Consider the following 24,324-nt stretch of genomic DNA (forward strand, 5'->3'; position numbering starts at 1 on the left):
TCCCCCTACAACGAAATCGCAATGGAAAATCTGCTCAGAGTTCAGGTGACCAAAGCCAGGTTTTGACAGCACCCCAGGGAGCTGGAATCAGATAAAGCTACCAAGCCTGAGCTGGGTCCCTGGGGGCACCACAGCGAGGCACAGGCTGGGCTATTGAGATCTTGGCGCTCCATGACCAAGACATTTAAACAAGCCACAAAAACAGAGACCCCCTGTGAACCTCACCAGCTGCTTCCCCTCATCTCTGCTCTCCTGGGGACCGGCCAGCCCCTAATCCCACCTGCCCTACCCGTGTCCCATTCGCGAGGAGCCCCTAATGCTGCCAAGCAAAGCCACGCCCTGGATGATTCCCAGAGGAAGGAAAGGCCCAGCAAAGTCCTGCCTCATTCAGCACAAAGTCAGCAACCCTGGGGCACAGACCCTCGCCCTTGCCCCACTGCATGGGGCTTTTCCACAGGCGCAGAGGGGGAAATCACACATTGGCTCCAAACAAGTGTTGTTTTTATTTATCTAAACAACATCACCCCCCGCAATAAAAAGATCAGGAGCAAGCGGAGATCTTTCTGCAGGGGGTGTGAAGTTAGAACATAAGAACGGCCGTAACGGGTCAGACCAAAGGTCCATCTAGCCCAGTATCTCTCTACCGACAGTGGCCACTGCCAGGTGCCCCAGAGCGAGTGAACCTAACAGGCAATGATCAAGTGATCTCTCTCCTGCCATCCACCTCCATTCTCTGACAAACAGAGGCTAGGGACACCATTCCTTACCCATCCTGGCTAATAGCAATTTATAGACTTAACCTCCATGAATTTATCCAGTTCTCTTTTAAACGCTGTTATAGTCCCAGTCTTCACAACCTCCTCAGGTAAGGAGTTCCACAAGCTGACTGTGCGCTGTGTGAAGACGAACTTCCTTTTATTTGTTTTAAACCTGCTGCCCATTAATTTCATGTCATGACCCCTAGTTCTTGTATTATGGGAATAAGTAAATAACTTTTCCTTATCCACTTTCTCCATATCACTCATGATTTTATATACCTCTATCATATCCCCCCTTAGTCTCCTCTTTTCCAAGCTGAAGAGTCCTAGCCTCTTTAATCTTCCCTCATATGGGACCCTCTCCAAACCCCTAATCATTTTAGTTGCCTTTTTCTGAACCTTTTCTAGTGTCAGTATATCTTTTTTGAGGTGAGGAGACCACATCTGTACACAGTATTCGAGATGTGGGTGTATCGTCGATTTATATAAGGGCAATAATATATTCTCCGTCTTATTCTCTGTCCCCTTTTTAATGATTCCTAACATCCTGTTTGCTTTTTTGACTGCCTCTGCACACTGCGTGGACATCTTCAGAGAACTATCCACGATGACTCCAAGATCTCCTTCCTGATTAGTTGTAGCTAAATTAGCCCCCATCATATTGTATGTATAGTTGGGGTTATTTTTTCCAATGTGCATTACTTTACATTTATCCACATTAATTTCATTTGCCATTTTGTTGCCCAATCACTTAGTTTTGTGAGATCTTTTTGCAGTTCTTCACAGGTTGCTTTGGTCTTAACTATCTTGAGCAGTTTAGTATCATCTGCAAACTTGGCCACCTCACTGTTTACCTCTTTCTCCAGATCATTTATGAATAAGTTGAATAGGATTGGTCCTAGGACTGATCCTTGGGGAACACCACTAGTTACCTCTCTCCATTCTGAGAATTTACCATTAATTCCTACCCTTTGTTCCCCATCTTTTAACCAGTTCTCAGTCCATGAAAGGACCTTCCCTTTTATTCCTGACAGCTTAAATTACATAAGAGCATTTGGTGAGGGACCTTGTCAAAGGCTTTCTGGAAATCTAAGTATACTATGTCCAGTGGATCCCCCCTGCCCACATGTTTGTTGACCCCTTCAAAGAACTCTAATAGATTAGTAAGACATGATTTCCCTTTACAGAAACCATGTTGAGCATTGCTCAACAATTTATGTTTTTCTATGTGTCTGACAATTTTATTCTTAACTATTGTTTCGACTAATTTGCCCAGTACCGACGTTAGACTTACCGGTCTGTAATTGCCAGGATGACCTCTAGAGCCCTTTTTAAATAGTGGTGTTTGTGACGATGTGGTTCTGTCGGGACCCAACTGAGAGTGCCAGTTCAGGACCAATTACTCAAACAGGGCAGTCACAGCCTAAGGCTGGGGTTTTTCCACCTCTAAGGCAAACCAAACCAGCCAGACAAAAATGACTTCGGTTTCACTCCACTGGCTAACCACAAGTCACACAAGCAATTTCCTTAGACACTCCAGTCTCCCAGTATCACCACCAGTGCCACCCATCCTGGGGATGAATGGTTATGAAAACCAACACCCCAGTAAAAGAAAAAGGTTCTCTCAATCCCAAAGGACCAAGCCCCAGACCCAGGTCAATATACACATCAGATCTTACCTACCAATCACGCTGTTGCCAATCCTTTGGAATCTAAAATTTAAAGGTTTATTCATAAAAGGAAAAAGATAAAGATGAGAGCTAGAATTGGTTAAATGGAATCAATTACATACAGTAATGGCAAAGTTCTTAGTTCAGGCTTGTAGCAGTGATGGAGTAAACTGCAGGTTCAAATCAAGTCTCTGGAGAACATCCCCAGCTGGGATGGGTCATCAGTCCCTTGTGTAGAGCCTCAGTTTGTAGCAAAGTCCCTCCAGAGGTAGGAAGCAGGATTGAAGACAAGATGGAGATGAGGCATCAGCCTTATATAGGCTTTTCCAGGTGTAAGAACAAGTCTTTGTTCTTACTGTGGAAAGTTATAGCAAAATGGAGTTTGGAGTCACATGGGCAAGTCCCTGCATACTTTGCTGAGTTACAAGGCGTATCTGCCTTCTCTCAATGGGTCAGTTGTGTAGCTGATGGTCCTTAATGGGCCATCAAACAGGCTAAGCAGAACTAACACCAACTTGTCTGGGGTGTTTCCCAGAACTGCAGCACCAATTTGAAATGCAGACAGTATACAGCCAATACTTATAACTTCAACTACATAACGATACATGCATACAGACAGCATAATCATAACCAGTAACCCATAACCTGGTCTTAGACACCTTATATGACCCCCTTTACATAGGATTTGGTGCCACTACAGGACCTTGGTTGCAAACCATGTTCTATATGGTCCCAGTTTATATCAATAACGTCACAGTGTTACATTAGCTAACTTCCAGTCATTGGGTAATGAAGCCGATTTAAAGGACAGGTTACAAATCTTAGTTAATAGTTCCGCAACTTCACATTTGAGTACTTTCAAAACTCTTAGGTGAATGCCATCTGGTCCCAGTGACTTGTTATTGTTAAGTTTATCAATTAATTCCAAAACCTCCTCTAGTGACACCTCAATCTGTGACAGTTCCTCAGATTTGTCACCTACAAAAGCTGACTCAGGCTTGGGAATCTCCCTAACATTCTGAGCCGTGAAGGCTGAAGCAAAGAATCCATTTAGTTTCTCCTCAATGACTTTATCATCTTTAAGTGCTCCTTTTGTATCTTGATCATCAAGGGGCTCCACTGGTTATTTAGCAGGCTTCCTCCTTCTGATGTACTTAAAAAACATTTTGTTATTACCTTTGGAGTTTTTGGCTAGCCGTTCTTCAAACTCTCTTTGGCTTTTCTCATTACACTCTTGCACTTAAGCTAGCAGTGTTTATGCTCCTTTCTATTTGCCTCATTAGGATTTGACTTCCACTTTTCAAAGGAAGTCTTTTTATCTCTCATTGCTTCTTTTACATGGTTGTTAAGCCACGGTGCCTCTTTTTTAGCTCTTTTACTGTGTTTCTTAATTTGGGGTATACATTGAAGTTGGACCTCTATTATGGTGTCTTTAAAAAGCGCCCATGCAGCTTGCAGGGATTTCACTTTAGTCACTGGACCTTTTAACTTCTGTTTAACTAACCCCCTCATTTTTGCATAGTTCCCCCTTTTGAAATTAAATGCCACAGTGTTGGGCTGTTGAAATGTTCTTCCCACCACAGGGATGTTGAATGCTATTGTATTATGGTCACTATTTACAAGAGGTCCTGCTATAGTTACCTCTGGGACCAGCTCCTGCGCTCCACTCAGGATTAAATCTAGAGTTGCCTCTCCCCTTGTGGGTTCCCGTACCAGCTGCTCCATGAAGCAGTCACTTAAAGTATCGAGAAATTTTATCTCTGCATTTTGTCCTGAAGTGAAATGTTCCCAGTCAATATGGGGATAATTGAAATCTCTCACTATTATTGGGTTCTTAATTTTGATAGCCTCTCTGATTTCCCTTAGCATTTCATCATCACTGTCACTGTCCTGGTCAGGTGGTCGATAATAGATCCCTAATGTTTTATTTTTATTAGAGCATGAAATTTCTATCCATAGAGATTCTATGGAACATGTGGATTCGCTTAAGATTTTTACTTCATTTGAATCTACATTTTCTTTCACATATAGTGCCACTCCCCCTCCTGCACGACCTGTTCTGTCCTTCCGATATATTTTGTACCCCGGAATGATTGTGTCCCATTGATTGCTCTCAGTCCATCAGGTTTCTGTGATGCTTATTATACCAAGTTGTCCTAGCCAGCCCTCGTCTCCACATGGCTGGACAGAATGGTTCAGCCCTCGGCTCAGAAAGGCTGCTCAGGCCAGGATGGGGACAAAGGAAGCCAGGCGTGTGAGATCGGAGCCCGGCGGGCACACAGCAGCTGAGCAGAGAAAAGGGCTCAGGGGCTGGCTGTGTGTTCGGTCCGGGGAGCTGCCTCAGGGCATGCAGGGCCCGAATGAGGCACAGGCTGGGACGCACCTCAGCAGAAGCAGCATATTTGTCGGAAATCTCAAGCCGCTGCCATACCCAAGGCGAGGGGCTCACACTGGTTAACCCTCACGTCAAGACAGCCATCTTGTCCTGGCCCCATGACTGGACTTCAGCACATCCTCTGTTCCTGCCTCTCTCCTCTGCCTGCAAACTGACCCCAAACCCAGTCGGCACCGGGTCTGCCCCATAAGCACGTCCTGGCAGGGCGGGACAGCTCCTCCTCAGCAAGCCATCAGGCTGCCCAGGGGTGCTCTCCTGGACATGCAAAACAAACCAGACTGCACACTAGACTCTCCGCCTGCCCTGGGGTAACTCAATCCTAGCTCCACCCTGGCCCACAAAGGAGACTCCACAGAGCAAAACAGCTCAGGCCTTTCACACTTCCAGATAACACTGGTGGTCAAGCAGCCATCTTCCCTCGATGCTCTCACCCAGGCCAGCCAGCTGGCCCCAAGCCGCTCAGGGAAAGCTCGGGAGTGTTCACCTGTCTTGTGTTTAAAGGAGTCTCAGGAAATCACGACTTGCATGGGAAGGGCATGAAGCCAAAGGCACTGGAGAGCAGCCACATGCCCTAGGGAAAGCAACCAGGAGACCACAGGTCATCAGAACTCTCGTCTGGGCCAAGCTACAGCACTGGACAACACAGCGATGGGAGTGTGGGGGAGTGGACGGCTGGAGGGGGGTTCAAAGAGATGATTCCAAGGCCAGAAGGGAACGCTGTGATCATCTAGTCTGACATCATGTATAGCGCAGGCCAGAGACCTGCCCCGAAATCATCCCGAGAGAAACAGCCCATACTGATGGAAAAATTGTCACTGATGGAGAATCCACCACGGCCCTTGGTAAATTGTTCCAACAGTTAATTACTCTCACCATTAAAAATTACATCTTCGTTCCAGGCTGAATTTGTCTAGCTTCAACTTCCAGCCATTGGGTCGTGTTAGACCTTTCCCTGCTGGTATGAAGAGCCCGTTATTAACTACTGACGCCCTGTGTAGGTACTTACAAATTGGGATCAAGTCACTTCTCTTTGCTAAGCTAGATAGATGGAGCTCTTTGTCTATCACGACAAGGCAGGTTTCTGACCCTTTAATCATTCTCGTGGCTCTTCTCTGACCCCTCTCCAATTTATCAACATCCTTCTTCAGTTATTTGGCACCAGAACAGGACACACAATTCGAGCAGCGGTTGCACCAGTGCCAAACACAGAGGTAAAATCTTCCCTCTGCTTCCCCTCAGCCATCCCATTTTTCCATCCCAGGGTCGTATTAGTCCTTTCGGCCACAGGGTCACACTTGGAGCACATGTTCAGCTGATCATCCACCACAATCCCCAAATGTTTTTCAAAGTCACTACTTCCCAGGATAGACTTCCCCATTTTGGAAATATGGCTACATTCTTTGTTCCTAAATGTATAAATTTACATTTAGCCATATTAAAACACGTCGTTTGCTTGGATCCAGCTTATCAAGCAATCCACACCTCTCTGTATCAGCAACCTGTCCTCTTTATTATTTACCACATCCCCAATTTGTGTATCATCTGCAAATTTTATCAGTGCTGATTTTATGTTTTCTTCCAGATCATTATTAAACATTTAAAATAGCATAGGGCTAAAAACTAGTCTCTTTAGGATCCTCCTAGAAACACATCCACTTGATGATGATTCCCCATTTACAATTACATTTTGAGACCTTTCAGTTGGCCAGATTTTAATACATTTAATGTGGGCCATGTTAATTTTATGTTGTTCTAGTTTTTTAATCAAAAATCCCTTTGCTTCCCTTATCAATTTTCTACAATTCCTAGCTTCTGACATTCATTATTATCAACTTCCTTTTTCTTGCATTTGTTATATATGATTTTTTTTCTATAGCTGTCTTCACTTCTCCTCTAAACCAAGTCAGTTTAACGAATATGGCCTTATTCCTCAATTGTGGCTTTTGGGGCATCTAATAAGTATTCTTAAACCATTCCCAATGATCATTCACATTTTTTTCTGATTAAATTCTTCCTCTCAGCTGATTTGGCTCATAAATTGTTTTCAGCCCTGTAATTTGAGACTTTTAAAGCACCAAGCATATATCACTCATCCGGACTTCATTCTATTTGTGCATTATAAATATGATCAAGTCATGATCACATGTACCTAAGCTACCATTAATTTTTAGTTCTGTGATCAGTTTCTCTTTATCTGTCAAGAAGCAGTCTACTATAGAATTCCCCTGTGCTGGATGCGACAGTTTTTGAGTTAGGAAATTGTCATCCATCATATTTAGAAATTCCAGGGATATTTTAGTACTGGCAGCATGAGATCTCCAGTGTGCATCATGCAGATTGAACTGGTCCATGATCATCCAGTATCTTTTCCTACACATTGTAGGTAGGTGCGTAAGGAGCCGGTCATCCTGCTCCCTAGCGTGATATGGGCATCTGCAGCAGACACCAAATACTCCATCTCACACATTATCTGTTCGGACATTGATCCGTAAGCATTCGAGATCATTTTGTTCTGGGTTATCAGTGACTCGGAAACAGGTGATGCCATTTTGGACACAGAATGCCACTTCCTTTCCCTTTTGCACACCTGATCCTTCCACTGATTTTAATATTCCAATCACAGGACTCGTCCCCCTAGGTTACAGCAGTATCATCTAGATCAAAGTTATGCTAATAAATGAGCAATTCCAATTCCTCTGGTTTGTTATCCTGGCTCCCAGCATCGGTGGGAAGGGAGAAATCAACACACAAAGAAACCTGAATACAACCACACCAATAGGCAGCAGAAGCAGGCAATTGTTGAGACAGGAATTTATTTGTGTTCATGAGCTGGGCAGCCAAGAGCCCAGGGACCCCTCGAACACACACCAGTCACATTCCAGCTCACCTGACCATTGCTGATGGAATTATGACAGGCTGTTTGCCTCAGTCTGCAGCTCTGAGACATCCCCTGTGTCAGGAACCTCGCTAGTAAGTTCCCTGGTCCAGCAGAGAGGGCAGAGTGCCAGAGTAGAAGCTGCCCAAGACTCTTCCTGCCACTTAATCCCTTCCTCCTCCCTATCTCTGGCCAGGAACGGCCTCCTGATAAACATGGTATTTTTATTTGTATTTTTAATATGCTTACCAGGAATAAGACCTGAATGTCCAACAAATAATCCATCCATAATAAGATCTACTTATCGTCATGCAAAACAATCTTCCCACAGACCAGACCTGTGGCCTCGCAGGCCTCTTGCATTACGCAGCCCCTTAGGTAGGGCAAAGCCAAGCCTGGTGTCCCTCTCAACGCAGGGAGAGCGCCTGTCAGGAGCTTACAACGTTCCCACCGGGGAACAATAACGTCCATCTCCTTCCTGGGCCAAACTTCACAAAGAGAACCTCCAACAACTGAACTCTGGCCTTTTAGTGGGGCCGCTTCCTACAGGCCTCCTCTGGGAACAGGAGATGGGCCATTGGGGTTAAAGGGACCTGTGAAGGAGGTTTGGGCCCTTCCCCTCTCTGGATAAAGGAGGCCCTGAACTAAACAAGAAATAATGGACAGAGGCCAGGTGCACACAGGGGGGAACTGTTACATCTTTTTCCATTAGAACTCTTCTGTTTTCCCCGGAAAAGTGGGAGGCAGATGTCAGAAATACCAACGACGGAAACCCAGGTTCATTGAGAGAGGAAGGGATTTTTCATTCAGTCTGTTTTGAGCTTCTTGTTCTGGTTAATGTCCATTTAACCCCAATCCCCAGCCCAACATTTGGGAGAAAAGCTCTTTGGTTAAAGCCACCTCACGCCTCCCCTTCAGTTAAGGGCTGAGAAAGCTCCTTGTCCAGCCCTCCAAGGAAAGTCAGGTTGCCTCTAAGTGAGGTTCCAGGGTATAAGAGACAAGGTGGGGGCGGTAATATCTCTTATTGGACTAACCTCTGTTAGTGCAGCTGGAAAGCTGGTCTCTCTCCCCCACTGAAGTTGTTCCCATACAAGACAGTACCTTGCCCACCTTGTCTCCAAGACAGGGAAAATAACCCATCAAGCATCAGCCTTTATTTCTCCACCAGAAGGAAGCAGAAAGGGACAAGCCCAGGTTTCCCCCTCCAGGGCCGCCACGAAAAGGTGCAGTGTCAGGCTAGCCTGGAAGCTCCTAGCGGGGCAGGGACTGTCCCTTTCCCACACTCGGTACAGCGCCTGGCGCAATGGGGTGCTGAACCTTTGGGCTTCTGGGCTCTGCTGGCTTCAAAAGTGTCAAGTGCTCCGAAGTCCGAGGGGAAAGTGTTGTTACAAGGCACGTTTCTACGCAGGCATTGCAGTGCTGGGCTACAGCAGAGGTTCTCAACTGGGGGTATGCAGCACCCTGGGAGTATGCAGAGCATGCAGTGCTCTGGGGATACGCAGCACCCTGGGGATACACAGGGCACGCAGCGCCCTGGGGGTATGCAGAGCATGCAGCGCCCTGGGGGTACGCAGTGCCCTGGGGGTACACAGAGCATGCAGTGCACTGGGGATACACAGGGCACGCAGCGCCCTGGGGGTATGCAGAGCATGCAGCGCCCTGGGGGTATGCAGTGCCCTGGGGGTATGCAGAGCATGCAGTGCCCTGGGGATACACAGCACCCTGGGGATACACAGGGCACGCAGCGCCTGGGGGTATGCAGAGCATGCAGTGCCCTGGGGATACACAGCACCCTGGGGATACACAGGGCACGCAGCGCCCTGGGGGTATGCAGAGCATGCAGTGCCCTGGGGGTACGCAGCGCCCTGGGGGTATGCAGAGCATGCAGCGCCCTGGGGGTACGCAGCGCCCTGGGGGTACGCAGAGCATGCAGTGCTCTGGGGATACACAGGGCACGCAGCGCCCTGGGGGTATGCAGCGCATGCAGTGCCCTGGGGGTACGCAGCGCCCTGGGGGTACGCAGCGCATGCAGTGCCCTGGGGATACACAGGGCACGCAGCGCCCTGGGGGTATGCAGAGCACGCAGCGCCCTGGGGGTACGCAGCGCCCTGGGGGTACGCAGAGCATGCAGCGCCCTGGGGGTACGCAGTGCCCTGGGGGTACGCAGCGCATGCAGTGCCCTGGGGGTACGCAGGGCACGCAGCGCCCTGGGGGTATGCAGAGCACGCAGCGCCCTGGGGGTACGCAGGGGGCTTCCAAGGGCACAGCAACTCAGCTAGAGATTTGCCTCGTTTTCCAAGAGGCTCCACAAGAAGCACTAGCGAAGCCAGGATACAAGAACATTTCACCCAGAGGATGCCTGTTGACACTGCTCTGTGTGCCGCGCACCGCAATGTAAGTACAAGGGTTCGGTTCCAGCTGGTGTAGTTTATAACGATCTGGTAACAACGAGAGTCAGCGATTTTCCAGCGAGCGCTGTGATACTTCTGTGCTTTTAGGTCTGATGCTGCGAGCGAGGAGTTTGCAGTGCGGTGGAACTTGGGGGTAGCAGGACAAACCCAGCTCCTGAACGGGGACAGTCAGCTGGGAAGGGCTGGAGCCTGCGATCCGGGCAGAGATCCAGCTGGGAGAACCCCCCAGGGCCCCCGGAGTGCTGGGACCGCAGCGGGGGCGGGATCAGACCAGGGTCACCCCCAGCGCCGGGCCGGGGCCCCGGGGGAGCAGAGTGACCGGGAAGCCCCCAGATCCTGGTTTCTCAGGCGCCAAGAGCCGCGAGCTCCGGAGCCGGACACGAGCCAGGCGCAAAGCCCGGGGCGCTCGCACCGGGTCGGAGCCGCGAGCTGGTTACGGGGAAGCGAGGAAATTCCCCCGCTCGCAGCCCCCCTAGCCCGGCCCGGAGCCCCCGTGTGCACCGGGCAGCGGTTCCCCAAGGGGTCCCCCCGGTACGCGCAGACCAGCCCCGCAGCAGCTGGCGGCTCCTCTCGGGCCGGGGGCTCCCTGCCGCGCCCCGACTCCCAGCCTGAGCGGACCCCACCGCGGTCAGCCCGAGCCCCACGTCTGGGGGCCCCCACGCCGCCCCGGAAGCCCCACGCCGCCAGCACTGCCCCGGGAGCCCCTGCCCGCGGCCCGGGACTCACCCACGTGCAGCAGCAGCAGCATCCCCAGCCAAGCAGGCAGCTTCCAGCAGCCGCAGCCCATGGTGCCCCGATCCCCGTGCGCCCGGCTCCGAGCAGCCGCCAGCCTCCACTGAGCGCCCCCGGCGGAGCGGGCGGGTCCCCTCCCCGGGCAAGGCGGAGCGCCCCGCCCCTGGCCCCGCCCCGCCCCGGAGAACCGGGTTCGAAGCGATCACAGCACCCGCCCCGCACCCCGCGAATCAGCCCCCCCCCGGGGCACCCCAGCCGGTGTCCGTCCTTCCAGCCCCTCCCCTGGGACAGGAGCTCCGCGGTTCGGCCGCGCTGCATCCCAAAGTCCTGCCCTTGGCTGGAGAATCCCGCCTGCCCGGGGTTCTGGGGCAGCGAGAGGGTGAAAACACACCCGGAGGGGATTTAAAACCCGCCCCCGTGCTCCCCGGGCCCGGGGCTCCGCTTCAGCCTGGTCGCTGGCCTCTGAGCCTCTCCGGTTTCCTGTCAAACCCAGGCCAGCTACGCACAGAAGGGGCCGCTCATTCCCCAGCTCCAGCTCCAGCGAGTTGTGTCTGTTAAGCAGGTTCAGGGGAGGGTGGCAGAGTTTACAGAATTGGTCCAGAGCCATTCACACATAGACCCCATCAACCAGGGTAATTTGCCTAATTACCCTCCCCTACACACACACACACACACACACCACACACACACTGGTGTTAGCCCCCAGAGGGCTATGGTCACCCCCTCCCTCCCCCATGGAATTACATACAATCCCTGGCCCACACTGATCCATAACCGTAGTGCAGGGAGCACTCCCACAGCTCCTGTACGAAACAGCCATTTCTGTCACAGGGAGGAAACGGCTTTTGCCTCTATTAAACCTTGACATTCAAGACACTTGGTTAAACTTTAGGAATCTTGACTCTGATGAGACCTGAAGTTTCTCTGGCATGTTGCATGCTGTCTCTCCGCACTCCACAGAGGCTGGAGTCAGATCCTCGCAGCAGGGGAATGTGGCAAGTGGTGGTGGTAGCCAGGGCAGTGGATTACTCTGTCGCTTTAACGTCACTCTACGGAGAAATGAAGCACAGCACCTTCTGCCTCCAGGCTCTGCTGCAGCATTCGGGCATGGGCTGAGCAGGGCAAGCCAGTGCCAGGGCTGTGCAATTCATTGCAGAATCGTGCCCCCCTAATCTAAGCTTTCATAAAGAAAACAGGAAGTGTCTGTGTGTGGAAGTCACGCTGGGAAGGAAATCAGTGCAGCATTTGCTGACTTCACACCTCCTCTTTTCAGGCAATGTTCTTATTCCTTTTAAATAAAGGTTAATTCTGAAACTTAAGGATGACAGTGTACATGTCACTATTCACTTTTTCACTACTGATTTTTTTTTTAAAGAAGCACACATTCATGTAGTAAGCTTTCGCCAGCTGGTTACTGGCACAGTTACCCACACAATTTAGGGCTCTTTCCTCTCCCTCAGGGTACAATGGCTCTCTATAAGTTAACGGGACCTTGTCTCAATAAAGGAGCCTTTATCACACAGTAAATATTCTTAAACATGTATTGATTAGCCATTGAGAACACACATGCCAAGTATCTAACGCTCACCTGGCCCAGTAAAGCAGACTGATGTCTCCCAATGGGCAGTCAGGATCTGATCTCGTCCCGGACTCTGGCTTCCACACAGTCTAGTGATGCAGGAGTTAAAAATCCTACCAACTTTGGTCTTGAGCTGTATCCCGGGGTAAAGGTCCAATGAGCTTGTTTCCTGACCCTCATTACATCGTTAAAATGAGGATTTTGCTTATCTATGTCATAACCAATTATTTCACTCAAAGCACAGCGATGCTAAACACGTAACAATTATTGTCACTACACAGATTCACGTGCCTAAGACCACCTACTCATTCCCTTTTGTTGATTTCAAAATGAGCAAAAACTTCTCAAGGTCTACTTATCTTTACGCTTCGTTAGTGGGATCCTCTGGCACCAGCAAAACCTTGCGCTTTTTATCATCAAGATGACGCTGGACACTCAAGGCTCCCATTCTCATGACTTGGTGAATATCTATCTATCCCTGTTAGCAGTGCTGCAGCTGCTACATTGCTATCTGTCTGCCTACATCAAGGCCGAAATCACCTGACTCTCTAGTTTTTGTTTTCCATTCATGGCGGCTAAACGTAGACGATGGTTGCAGGTTATGCTAAGGCGGCTGTGGGTCATGTCAAGTCCAGGCCTCTCCTTACAACTCAAGAAATTACGAGTTCAAACCCACCCTTCTTTCCCCTTCCTTGTTAGACGAAGGGAATTTGCAAATGAAGCACAAGTTAAGAGGAACTCAGCAAGAAGTTAATTCATATCTGTCCTGGGAGGGACCTCCAGTAGCAGGAATGGCAACAGAGCTCTTGGAGACGAGCTCAGTCCAACAGCTAACAATGCCCACACTCTGTGGGGCTGCATAGGACGGGGTTTTAACAGGAGAGGGCCCGGCCTCCCCTCTCTGCAGCCTGGAAGAGGAGACCCCACAGCAACGCTAGCCCTCCGGAAAGAAAAAGACTGACATGTAAGAGACTCCAAGAAAGGAGGGCACAGCTGATAAAAGGATTAGAGGGTATCAGCTAGGAAGAGATTAAGGGGACAGACTGTGCAAACCATGCGGGGGAGGGAGAGGAAGACCAGACCAGTCGGACTGGGGGTTATTGTAGGGACCTGGGCAGTAGTAACAAACTAACTCCAAGCGACCTGGGTGGAAGGGGGCACTGGAGTCCCATCACGACAGCTGATCAAGGCTGCTCTGGGTTTTGATCCTGCTGGCCCTCTCCAGGTGACCTGGCCAGCCCATTCTGGCTCTGGGGATTGGAGGGACCAGGCCGCAGCTCTTTGTGCGTTCTGTGTACAGCCAGCTGGGAGCCCAAGAGTTTCTTGCGCAGTATTTTAATCCTTAAAGCCTTTTTGATTTATCGAGCTGCAAGAACCCCCCGAGCAGCAGCCCCATCGAGGCTGCCCTGGAGCAGCGGGAATAGTATTGCCAGGCCTGCCCCAGCTGATTGCCATGTGGAGACTCCTGCTGGCTGTGGGGAATGCAGGGGTCAGGTCTTACCCAACGGCAGAGATTTTACAGCAAGGGCGGATGGGGCAGCTGCCACTGCGCCCGCCTGCAGTGGGGCTGGCTCCATGTCTCCAGCTACAGCTTCAGGGTTCACATTGTGCACTAACTTCTCTTGCTTCCAGTTCCTACATAAGCGTTGCAGGTTTCTGCCATGCAGCAATGCTCCCATCAGCTTGACCAGGAAGAGCGGCTGCATTGAGGCTGCGTTTAGCTGCCACACATTAGCCAAACTGGGCTGGATTCTCCGCATGGAGCTGCAGCGCACCATTGTCAGACCACTGTGTTCTGGCCAGCCAGAGCGAGCCAGGAGGCGTCCCACGCCTGCAGCTGGCTATGGGGTGCGTTCAGGCAGAGGCAGGGTGCAGGACACAGATGTTCACCCTCATGAAATTATTACTAAGGCCTGGTCTACACTAAACATTAGGTTGACCTAGCTATGTCACTCAGGGGTGTGAACAATCCACACCCTGGAGCAGCTTAGTTAAACTGACCTAATCCCTAGTGTAGACAGCACTATTGATGGAAGAATTCTCATTGACCTAGCTACTGCCTCTCGGGGACGTGGATTAACTACACTGACGGAAGAGGCCTCCTCTCCCGCCCACTGGCACAGGGAGCGTCTACACTGAAATGCTGCAGCTCTGCTGCTTCAAGGATAGACAAGCCCCAAGGCTGATGAACTGCTCTTCCGCAACTGTAGGGGCCTGACGGAGACACAGCCCTGCCCCAGAGAGTGTTCCTGGACCCAGCCACTGTTCTTGAGCACAGGGCAGCACCAGAGCAGCCAAACTCTAAATTACAGTGACGCAGTTGCTATCAGGCACTTCACAGATCGCAATCAATGGGCCGCCTCCTTGGAGCAAGGTCTTGTCCCCATCGCACTAGTGGCTTTGATCAGGTAGGTCAAAGCTAGTTGAACAGCAAGTTGGAGGCAGAGCCAGGAAGAGAACCCAGGAGTCCTGGCCCCCTTTCCCGCATTGCAGCCACTAGATCCCACTGCCTCCCTCCTTAGAGTCCCTCCACTCAACAGGGGAGCAGCTGCCCTGAGACGCCGTGCAAAGGGATGAGAACAGAGCCAGAGCCAGCAGCTCAGTTTTTCTCCAAAAGTTGTTTATTGAACATTTCTTAATGTTATTCAAAAAAGAAAGATTCAAATTTTAGATAAAAAGAAAAAAACAGGTGTAAAATTCAAACTAAAGGAAAGGTCTGATCCATGGATGTGCGGAACGAACAGCCTGGAGGGGCTCACAGCATGATGCTCCCTGACCAACCTGCCCCAGAGCCCTGCTTGGCCTGCCCTTCAGAATCGATGTAGATGTGCATGCACTGCCCCCTGCTGGTGCCCGACTCACCCTGCATGGGGGACTAGCCAGGCTTCTTGCTGCTAGGCCAGTACCCAGGGGCTAACAGAAACCACCCCCTCCGTATCTGGCTGGGAAGGATTCTGTGAGCTCGTGGACTTCAGCCTGGGGCCGCCTCCCAGGAGTGAGGAATGCGTGCCCAGCTCACAGCCCCACCCCTGCTCCCCTCTCCTCCACTCCTGGGAGCCAATGCCCAGCTAAAGGGGAAGAAATGGAATGGTCGCGCTGCTGCGTGACCAGGTGGTGACGACTCGGGGACAGACGGGGGTGGGTGCTGAGGCTTAGCGCTCCCAGAAGAGGCTGTTTAAGAAAAGAAGCCAAGTGCGCGTGGAGTGATTATTTGGGGCTATACACAGCTGGCGTTAGCCTTAGCGACACCACACATTTACCTGGCAAGAGCTCTTAACACAAGCCACATGCGGTTAGTAAGTACCGCCCCCGCAGGGCAGCCGGGCGCCCCCGCAGGGCAGCCGGGCACCCCCGCAGGGCAGCCGGGCGCCGTTAGGTCATGCTGGGGGTGACCAAGCCCTGAAGCATGATCATGAGGCGACGGGCCGGCTTGCTCAGGGTGTTATGGGGCTCCGCCTGCAGGAATTGGAAGAGCTTCTGCCGCACCTGGTTCATGACCGACCCCATGTGGTCTCGGGTGATGGGGTCGCTGTGGTCCAGGTGCATCACTGCCTCCTCCAGATAACTGAGGGGAGAAAGGAAAGCCCAAGTTATGACTCCATGTAGTGCGCAGCCCCAGCCAGGGAACGTGCAGGCCCCTCCTGTTGTGCCTGCCCCGGCTCAGGTGCCAGCTCCTGATCTGCCTCTTCGCAAGGCGTCCAAGGCAGCCCCCCACTTCAGCAGACGGGGCAGCTGGCAGACAGCTCCCAGCGCTCCATGTGCAGCACAGTCGCTCTGACTCACAGGTGAGACTGCTGCCTGGGCTGTACATTGTGCCGGGGCGATAAAGCACAAAGGGTTTTGTCAGTGGTGGTTTCCACTGCATCAAGCAGAATGAGAGATTTATTTGGCACTGGGGCAACATGTTGCCTACCCAGCTCTCAAGCCCTAGACAGGGAGCGAAGGGTGAAAGCCGATTAAACCGGAAATAGGCAGCAGGACTATCATCAAATCTGAGCGTACGGCAGGAAATCACCTCGACCCAGACAGCACTTTAATGTGTGCTCCCATTGCGGCCAACTTAGGACTGTTGTGGGAATCAGTGGCTAGATCTCCCTTTTCAAAGTCCCTCTATCAAGTCCTAGGGGAATTTGCCTTCCCAGGCTTCCAGACGTTTCTGTTGCCCTTCTCAAGTGCTTTTATTTCAGGCCATGTGCCCTGCTGCTCTGCAGTCATGGACTCAGCTCCTCTCTGCTCCAGGATCTCTGCTGTCCTAGAGCCAGTTCCCACCCCTGAGAGTCACTGCTTCAGGCTAAGTGGGACGTTGACTCTGAAACCTGAAGATGTCAGTTTTACACGAAAGTGTTAACGACTTCAGTGTGGAGCACTTCAGTAAAAACACCCCCAGTCCCAAACTGCTACCAACCAACCCTCCCTCCAACAACTTCCGCCAGGCACCATCGGCACATGGAAATTAATGCTCACGGGGCAGCGTAAAGTTATAATAACTATCAAATCAGCCCAGACGAACTGTGCTGAGTGTCCTGTTCATTAGTGGATTCAGTTCAACCGACACCTCCACATTTTCTTATCGCTGAACCTCCAGGCTGTGACAGTGAAGTGCCCCAGAATCCAGGAGCCCGGCTCTGGAGACTGCCAAGCTGGGGCTAAGCCCATGGGGTGACCAGGACTGAGGACAGGATTTGAGGGGAGGGCACATCACTGGCTTAGAGCCTCCCAGCCAACACCCTCAGCCAACAGCCCAGCTCAGCAATTAGGACAGCGGTGATGGAAGCTAAAGCAAACCCTATGGCTGAGTAGCCCTTAGTTTTCACTGTGTCCGTGCTCTGAGCAGAGCCTCTTGCTGAGCTGTCCACAACCACGTCCTGAGCTGAGAAGCCAGTGACATGCCTGAGGAGTTCGAGTTGTTCCTCAGAATGAGCACTGCCTGGTACGGATCTACAACCGACACACGCTGGTATTCCTGTCGCTAGGGGTGGGGCAGGGCGAAGCGGAATGACACTCACTTCAGTTTCAGTTCGGTGCGGGTGCCCAGATCCGAGGAGAGCTGCTGAATGAGAGACAGGAGGACGGGCTGGGAGAGCGGACATGGGTGCTGTCCAAACACCTGCTGAGGATCCACCGTCTCACAGACATATAGGACCAGGTTCAGATCAGCTGCCGTGAGAGCCTACGAGAGACACATATTTAGAGATGTGTGGGGTGGAGGGGGACTGCGGAGCACCACAATGGAGGGACAAGGCCCTGCTGCATGTTGGGACACAGCTGAACGCCAGCCTTCCTGCCCAGAGGTCTCAGCACACTCAATACACCAGCTGAAAGGACCTTGCACCACCCATGGCACTCAGGAGCCCCAAGACTGGAGCAGCAGATTGAGACTGCAGGCCTCAGCACCGCTGCGTGGGGAGCTTGCTCGGCACACTGCTTCCACCATCCATGCATTTAGCCCTTTGCTCCCAGGAACACCACGAGTATGGCCTGCATTTGTTCAGAGCATGGGGCGGGGGAAAACCAGACCTGTGGGGCCTGGCACAGGGTAGCATGGTGCTCAGATCCCACGTGGGACCAGGAGAGGAATCTGTACACTACAGTTCTGCGCCCCCTGCTGGCTCAGTGGCAGAGTAACAGGGGTCAAGTACATCAACTGCTTTAATACACAGCACTACAAGGCTTCAGTGCCTGCCCCACCCCAGTGCTGTCAGAATGGGAAGCACCGGTTCCACAATGCTGCAGTGGCCAGAGCTGCCGACCCCAGGGAGTCTTAGCAAAGCCTGGCTCCTGAGAAGCTACAGCAGAACAAGGGGGCATCTCAGCTGGGCAGAGCCAGGGGACACATCTTGGTGCCTCTGGGAGGATCTGGCCTACGTGTCAGCCTGCGTACCTGCTGGAAAGCCTGGTTGAGGCGGCCCTGCTGCAGCAGCTGCAGGACGTGAGTCTGCTGAGCCTGGAAGTCCAGGTGAGCAGAGGGGATGGGCGTGCCTGCTGCGGAGCGCATCGCCTGCACGATGCTTGAGGTGACGGCTGCTTGCTGCTCCTTCATGGCCAGGCTCACCTCTCCCTTGATGACCCTCTGCACCTGGGTCAGAATAGAGTCCTGCATGCTAGAAACAGAGGGAGGCATGAGAACAGGAGGGAGCTGCCAGGGATTTCGCTGCTCTCACACTGGTCAAGCAGGGCTCCAGCTATTAGCATAGGCGCTTTTCACGGTTTACGTTCGCGTGAGCCCCAAGGGTTAACATGAAGTGCTTCAATGCCCAGGCACAGACACTGAAGTACCTGGACCAAATCTGTACCCAGCCCCTGGAATTCGGCAGAGCCCCCGCACAGGTGCCCTGGGGCTAGGAATCTGCAGAAGACGCATTCGTTAGGGATCAGATGTTTGAACAGGCGGTGGAGATCCCTGCCCAAGCAGTCCCACCACACACAGCTGGGCTAGATGCTGGGGGGCCAAGTCTCCACTCAAGCCCTTGATAGGGGAGAGTTAGTGCCAATGCAGAGGGTGCTCTCTGAGATGCGTGTGGACACTTGTCTGCCGGGACTCGGGCCCCAGCTCAAAATGGGCATAAAAGGCCAAACTCTGGCCAGCTGCAGCCACATCAGACCAGCGGAGATTCCTGGAACCCAGGAGAATCCACTCTCGGGCAAGGTACGTGCTGTGCTGGCTGGAAACACGCAGGGACACTGCCCTCCAGGACTCTCGACAGCGAGAGTCGCAGCTGGGCAAGCCGATCCTCAAGTTTGCTTCACTCCTGGGGTCCCCCTAGATGCCAAGGCACGCGCTGCTGCAGCACGGGGAGGGAGAGAGGAATCCCTCAGGCTGGCTGAGGACATGGCGCATCACGGAGATGCTGTGAAGAGCAGCGTCAAATCAGAGTCCTTGTGGAAGGGAGTGGCTGTGCCCCAGTGGCAGTGTGTGCATGCCAGGGACCAAGCCTCCGTTCAGAACAAAGAGCAGCTGCAGGTTACGGAGTGAGCCACAAGCCGGCTCTCCGGCACATCCCTCCCCCACTGCCCCTGCCTGTTCCTCCTGCCCATCCAATCCAGAGGAAGCCCCCGACCAAGGCCCGACTTACTTGCCCACAATGACGTGCAGCTGATGCTGCACCTCGGTGTGCACGCTGGTGGTGATGGTGGAGGCCAGCTGATCTGTGCTGCTCTGGAAGGTGCTGATCAGCTGCCGGAGCTGGCCCAGCAAGGAGTCTCGGGCCTCCTGCTCTCGCGCCTTCTTGTTCTTCATGTGAGTCTCGAGCTGCTGGATATCTGCAGCCGCCAAACAGTCCTTCAGAGGGCTGCCAATCCCCAGGCCACGCCCAGCAGAGCCCAGCCACCAGGGGGCTACCAAACCCTGCATGTGATCCGTGAACGCCAGCCTCCTCCCCATCAGGAGCAAAGGGCCATGTGCCTGGCAGAACAGCGAACCCCATAGGTTCTGACTGGCTGGGCTTTGCTGGGTTGTTCTGGCAGGGCAAGGCAGGGTGTAAACTACAGCCCAATAAGGCCACAGGACAGGCACCGGGGACATTTCCCAAGCTGGAGCGGGGAGGCCTGCAGAGATCAGGGGGCTATTTCGTGACTGATTTTGTGGTTCAGAGGATGGTCTGATCAGAGGCAATGGGGACGCCAGCTCTGCAAAGGAGCAGCAGCCTTTGAGAGCTCGCAAGGGAAGGGAGGGGTCCTGCCAGCCTGGGGAACGTGTTGCTGGGCGAATGGCTGGAGTCAAGCACTGCCTGTGAGCTGGGGTCGGAGGAGCACGCCGCGGAGCAAGCTCCAGGGCTCAGCTCGCTGGGGGGTGCAGATAGGCAGGGACGAGAGCCCCTTGTGAAACGCTGCACAGTCCCCCCAGCCATCCTGGGGTGCCCAGGGGAGCTCACTTCCTCCTGCAGCATCCTGACAGACAGGGTCTAGCGTGGACACAGTCCTGCCCTGCAGCCGAGCAAGAGAAATGGCTGGTACAGTGGGGCTAATCTGCCGGCAGAACTAAAGACAAGGTCCAGCAGTCTGAGAACGGGACTGGGAGCCAGGCACAACCCAGATCTAATCTGAGCTCTTAATGTTCTCTCCAAGCTCCCCTCACCCCTTTCTCAGTTTCCCCATCTGTAGAAGCGGGATTACACTTCCCTTCCTCATGGAGCGGCCATGAGGAGCAGTAATTCTCCATAAAGCTCTCTGACGAGGATCCTCACTACATGAGGGCAGATCTCTGTTTCCAACAGGACTCACATTCCTGTGTCCCCTGCTTGAAGGTGTCGTTGATTTGCTGGAACATGGACTGGCAGCTCTTCTCAAACGCCGGCAACACGACGCTCTGGAATGCCTCCCTGTACGCCGACTGGATGGGCCCCTGCAGAGCATCCGCAGCTGCCCTCGCAATGGCATCTGTCAGGTTCTTGCAAGAACACACGAGACCCTGAGCTTAGCATTTTCCTGCTGCACACCTAGGATGGAGGCACTTCGCCTCCCCCTGCACATCTGCAAGCCCCTGGGCAACCAGAAGCAGTTAACCCCCCACCCCCTGTCATAGAATATCAGGGTTAGAAGGGATCTCAGGAGGTATCTAGTCCAACCCCCTGCTCAAAGCAGGACCAATCCCAACTAAATCATCCCAGCCAGGGCTTTGTCAAGCCTGACGGTAAAAACCTCTAAGGAAAGAGATTCCACCACCTCCCTAGGGAACCCATTCCAGTGCTTCACCACCCTCCTAGTGAAATAGTATTTCCTACTATCCAACCTAAACCTTCCCCACTGCAACTTGAGACCATTATTCCTTGTTCTGTCATTTGTTGCCACTGAGAACAGTCTAGATCCGTCCTCTTTGGAACCCCCTTTCAGGTAGTTGAAAGCAGCTATCAAATCCCCTCCCATTTCTTCTCTTCTGCAGACTAAACAATCCCAGTTCCCTCAGCCTCTCCTCATAAGTCATGTGCTCCAACCCCCTAATCATTTTTGTTGTCCTCTGCTCGACTCTTTCCAATTTTTCCACATCCTTCTTGTAGTGGGGGGACCAATACTGGACACACTACTCCAGATGAGGCCTCACCAATGTCGAATAGAGGAGAATTATAATGTCTCTCGATCTGCTGGCAATGCCCCTACTCATACATGTGCCTACATCCCTTTGCCCTGGGCTACAAAGGCGGGGTTCTTCCCCCTTAACCCACTAGCTCCAGCTGAGGCAGGAAGCTGTAGAGAGCTGGCAAGCAGCAGTGAGAACAGAGCTGAAGGAGCGAAGAGGAGCAAACACAGCAGTGATCTTCCACACACACAGCAACCCCACTCTGAGCAACGCTGAAGGAGGAAAATCGCTGCCCATTGAGAGTGCAAGCATGGAGCAGCATGAACTAGGACTCTGGGAATTCACTCAAGTTAGCTTAGACCAGGGGTTCTCAACTTCATTGCATCGCGACCCCGTCTCACAACACAATTACTACATGACCCCGGGGGAGGGGGCCAGGGCCAGAGCCCCACTGCCCTGGGTGGGGGATGAGGGGAACAGAGCCCAAGCCCCATGTCCCAGCAAGTCTAATACTGGCCCTGGCTCAATCCAGTTTGAGAACCGCTGGCTCAGATCAACACAGTCTGACAGAAAGCGGCTGGACAGCCATAAACCAAGGATCATGGCAGTGTGTGAACTTCGGTGGTGTGGTGGGGGAATGAATGAATAAAACGGCACTGCGACAAGTCTTGGGGGACCCCAGGAGGTGGGGTTAGTTCCCAATTTAACATCTTCATTAGTGATTAGTCTGACAGGACATTGCGAGCTTGTCAGACACTCTGGAGGCGGCTGAAATGCTCGTGAGCAGAGAGGAATGATGCGGACGGGGCTCTGATTCAACACACGAGCAGGAAACAGGAGATTCCACTTGGAAAAATACAGCTAAACCGCACTGGGAAAAACACCCCCAAACACTCATGTGACGAGGGACAGAGCAGCTTCCCCTGGCCCCGGATCACCACCACTCTCCACCCGGCTAGATCTGAGCGAAGGGACAGAGAGATGACAACGCAAAGTGTCAAACACCCTTCTCCCATCCGGCTTCCTGTTGCCCTGCTCACGCTGAGAGGCAGCCTTGGTGCTAGAAGGGACAGCAAACGGGCCACCTGTCACCTGCACATGCCAACGGCTCCCACTGGCTGGGGGTGAAGTGCAGGAGCAGCAGACTTGCCGACCCAGGCTGGCTGCACTGGGGCTATTCCCAACACTGAGGCCCAGCTTGTTTTCAGCTGAGCCTGGTTTCAGCTCCCAGGGCAGGCGAAGGCACGTTCAGGAATGGTCGCTGGCTGTGCGTTCAAACACACAGAGCCCTCCTGGACAAGGAAACAAGGCACAGCAAGGCCTAAGGAGCGGAGACTGGCGGGAGCTGGGGCCTGGCTCCACAACAATTCTGACAAGGGGTCTCATCTGCCTACACTTGCAGCTAAGCCGTGTTCAGCCCCCACCAAGGGGCAGGTAATGTGTCCGCTGCGCGTGGCTCACCCCAGAAGGGGAATGCAGGATGGCCAGGCGGTTGTTGGTCTGGGCCTTACCTTTGATTTCACTAGCTTGGTGACGTTTTCCTTCAATGTCCCCTCGACAGCCGTGAGCTTGGCAGCAATCGTATTGCTCAGCTGGCCAGTGACAGGGTCCAGGCTCTTGGAAATACCTGGGCATGACACAAAGGAATGGTGACCTAGGTTCATCCGAGCGCTTTGGCTTTTCCCTTGCTGGGCAATGGGAGGGGGCCATGGCACCCAGTATCACCTCAGGCCTGGTCTACACACAAAACCTCATTGTCCTCAGGGGTGTGAAAAATCCGCCTTTGGGCACCACAGCTCTGCCAACCTACCGCCTGCTGCCTATGTGGCTAGGTCAGGAGTGGGCAAACCAAGGGCCATATCTGGGTATGGAAATTGTATGGAGGGCCATGAATGCTCATGAAATTGGGGGTTGGGGTGCAGCAGGACTCCGTCTGGGGGTGCAGGCTCTGGGGTGGGGCTGGGGATGAGGGGTTGGGGGTGCAGGAGGGCACTCCAGGCTGGGACTGAGGGGTTCGGAGGGCAGGAGGGGGATCAGGGCTTGGGCAGGAGACTGGGGCACAGGAGGAGGTCGGAGTGCAGACTCCAGGCAGTGCTTACCTCAAGCAGTTCCCAGAAACAGCAGCATGTCCCTCCTGCAGCTCCTATGCAGAGGTGTGGCCAGGCAGCGCCGCCCCTGCAGCTCTCATTGGGGCGGGGGCAGCGTGCAGAGCCCTCTGGCTGCCCCTACGTGCCAGAGCGGGGCAAGCCCTGGACCTCATTGCCCAGAGGGAGCTCGAGGGCCAGTTGTGGCCTCTGGGCCATAGTTTGCCCATCACTGGGCTAGGTTGATGGACAAATGCTTCTGTCAGCCTAGTTACCGTCGCTTGGGGAGACGAAGCTCCCACGGCGATGCAAAAACCCTCCTCGCTCTACTTTGTGTCTATACTATGGTGCCATAGCTGTCTTTGATAGCGCTCGGCATGTAGATGCCTTCCTGAGCAGCACATCTCTCCCTCAGGAGCTCCTGTGAGCCTGTCACAGCTCCCCGTCTCCAGAGATGTGTGATGCCAGGAGGCTGGCAGGGCTAAGCATGCCGCATCCACAGTCCTGCGCCACCTATCGCCGCCCCGCGGCATGCGGCTTCCCAGCTACCTGCTGGGCCTATGCTGTACAAACTACCCAGAACTGGCACTTACACTGGGGCACTGTCTTCTTCATCTCCTCGCGGATGGTCCTCTCCAGGCGATTGCACGCAGCAGTGGAGAGGGACTGCGAGAGCTGCTGGGACAGATGCTCCTGGAGCTGCCCGTTCCGCTGCTGCCCCTCTGTCAGAGCTCGGTCCAGCCTCCGCTCTGGAGGTCACATGTTAAGGAGCAACAGCCTCCAGGAGATGCCCTCTCCGATCCTGGC

The 24,324-nt window shown here is 53.0% G+C and overlaps 2 protein-coding genes across 4 annotated transcripts in view; both read right to left on the reverse strand.

Moving 5' to 3' along the window:
- The window catches only part of NRN1L (neuritin 1 like), a 33,710-nt gene extending 19,512 nt beyond the window's left edge, over nt 1-14,198 (reverse strand). Inside the window, exon 1 of the mRNA XM_050923373.1 lies at nt 13,922-14,198. Within this exon, the coding sequence (XP_050779330.1) occupies nt 13,922-14,198 (277 nt within the window). The remainder of the gene's footprint in view (nt 1-13,921) is intronic.
- Nucleotides 14,199-15,019: 821 nt separating this feature from the next.
- EDC4 (enhancer of mRNA decapping 4) overlaps nt 15,020-24,324 on the reverse strand; it is a 55,822-nt gene continuing 46,517 nt past the window's right edge. For all 3 annotated transcript variants that reach the window (XM_050922327.1, XM_050922325.1, XM_050922326.1), the window contains 7 exons: nt 24,111-24,266; nt 22,945-23,060; nt 20,641-20,806; nt 19,494-19,680; nt 18,302-18,521; nt 17,427-17,590; nt 15,020-15,985 (listed from right to left, as the gene is read on the reverse strand). In XM_050922327.1, the coding sequence (XP_050778284.1) occupies nt 15,793-15,985; nt 17,427-17,590; nt 18,302-18,521; nt 19,494-19,680; nt 20,641-20,806; nt 22,945-23,060; nt 24,111-24,266 (1,202 nt within the window). In that variant the 3' untranslated portion in view covers nt 15,020-15,792. The remainder of the gene's footprint in view (nt 15,986-17,426; nt 17,591-18,301; nt 18,522-19,493; nt 19,681-20,640; nt 20,807-22,944; nt 23,061-24,110; nt 24,267-24,324) is intronic.

The sequence above is a fragment of the Gopherus flavomarginatus genome, chromosome 14, assembly GCF_025201925.1.
Source record: "Gopherus flavomarginatus isolate rGopFla2 chromosome 14, rGopFla2.mat.asm, whole genome shotgun sequence".
Taxonomy (NCBI): domain Eukaryota; kingdom Metazoa; phylum Chordata; order Testudines; family Testudinidae; genus Gopherus; species Gopherus flavomarginatus.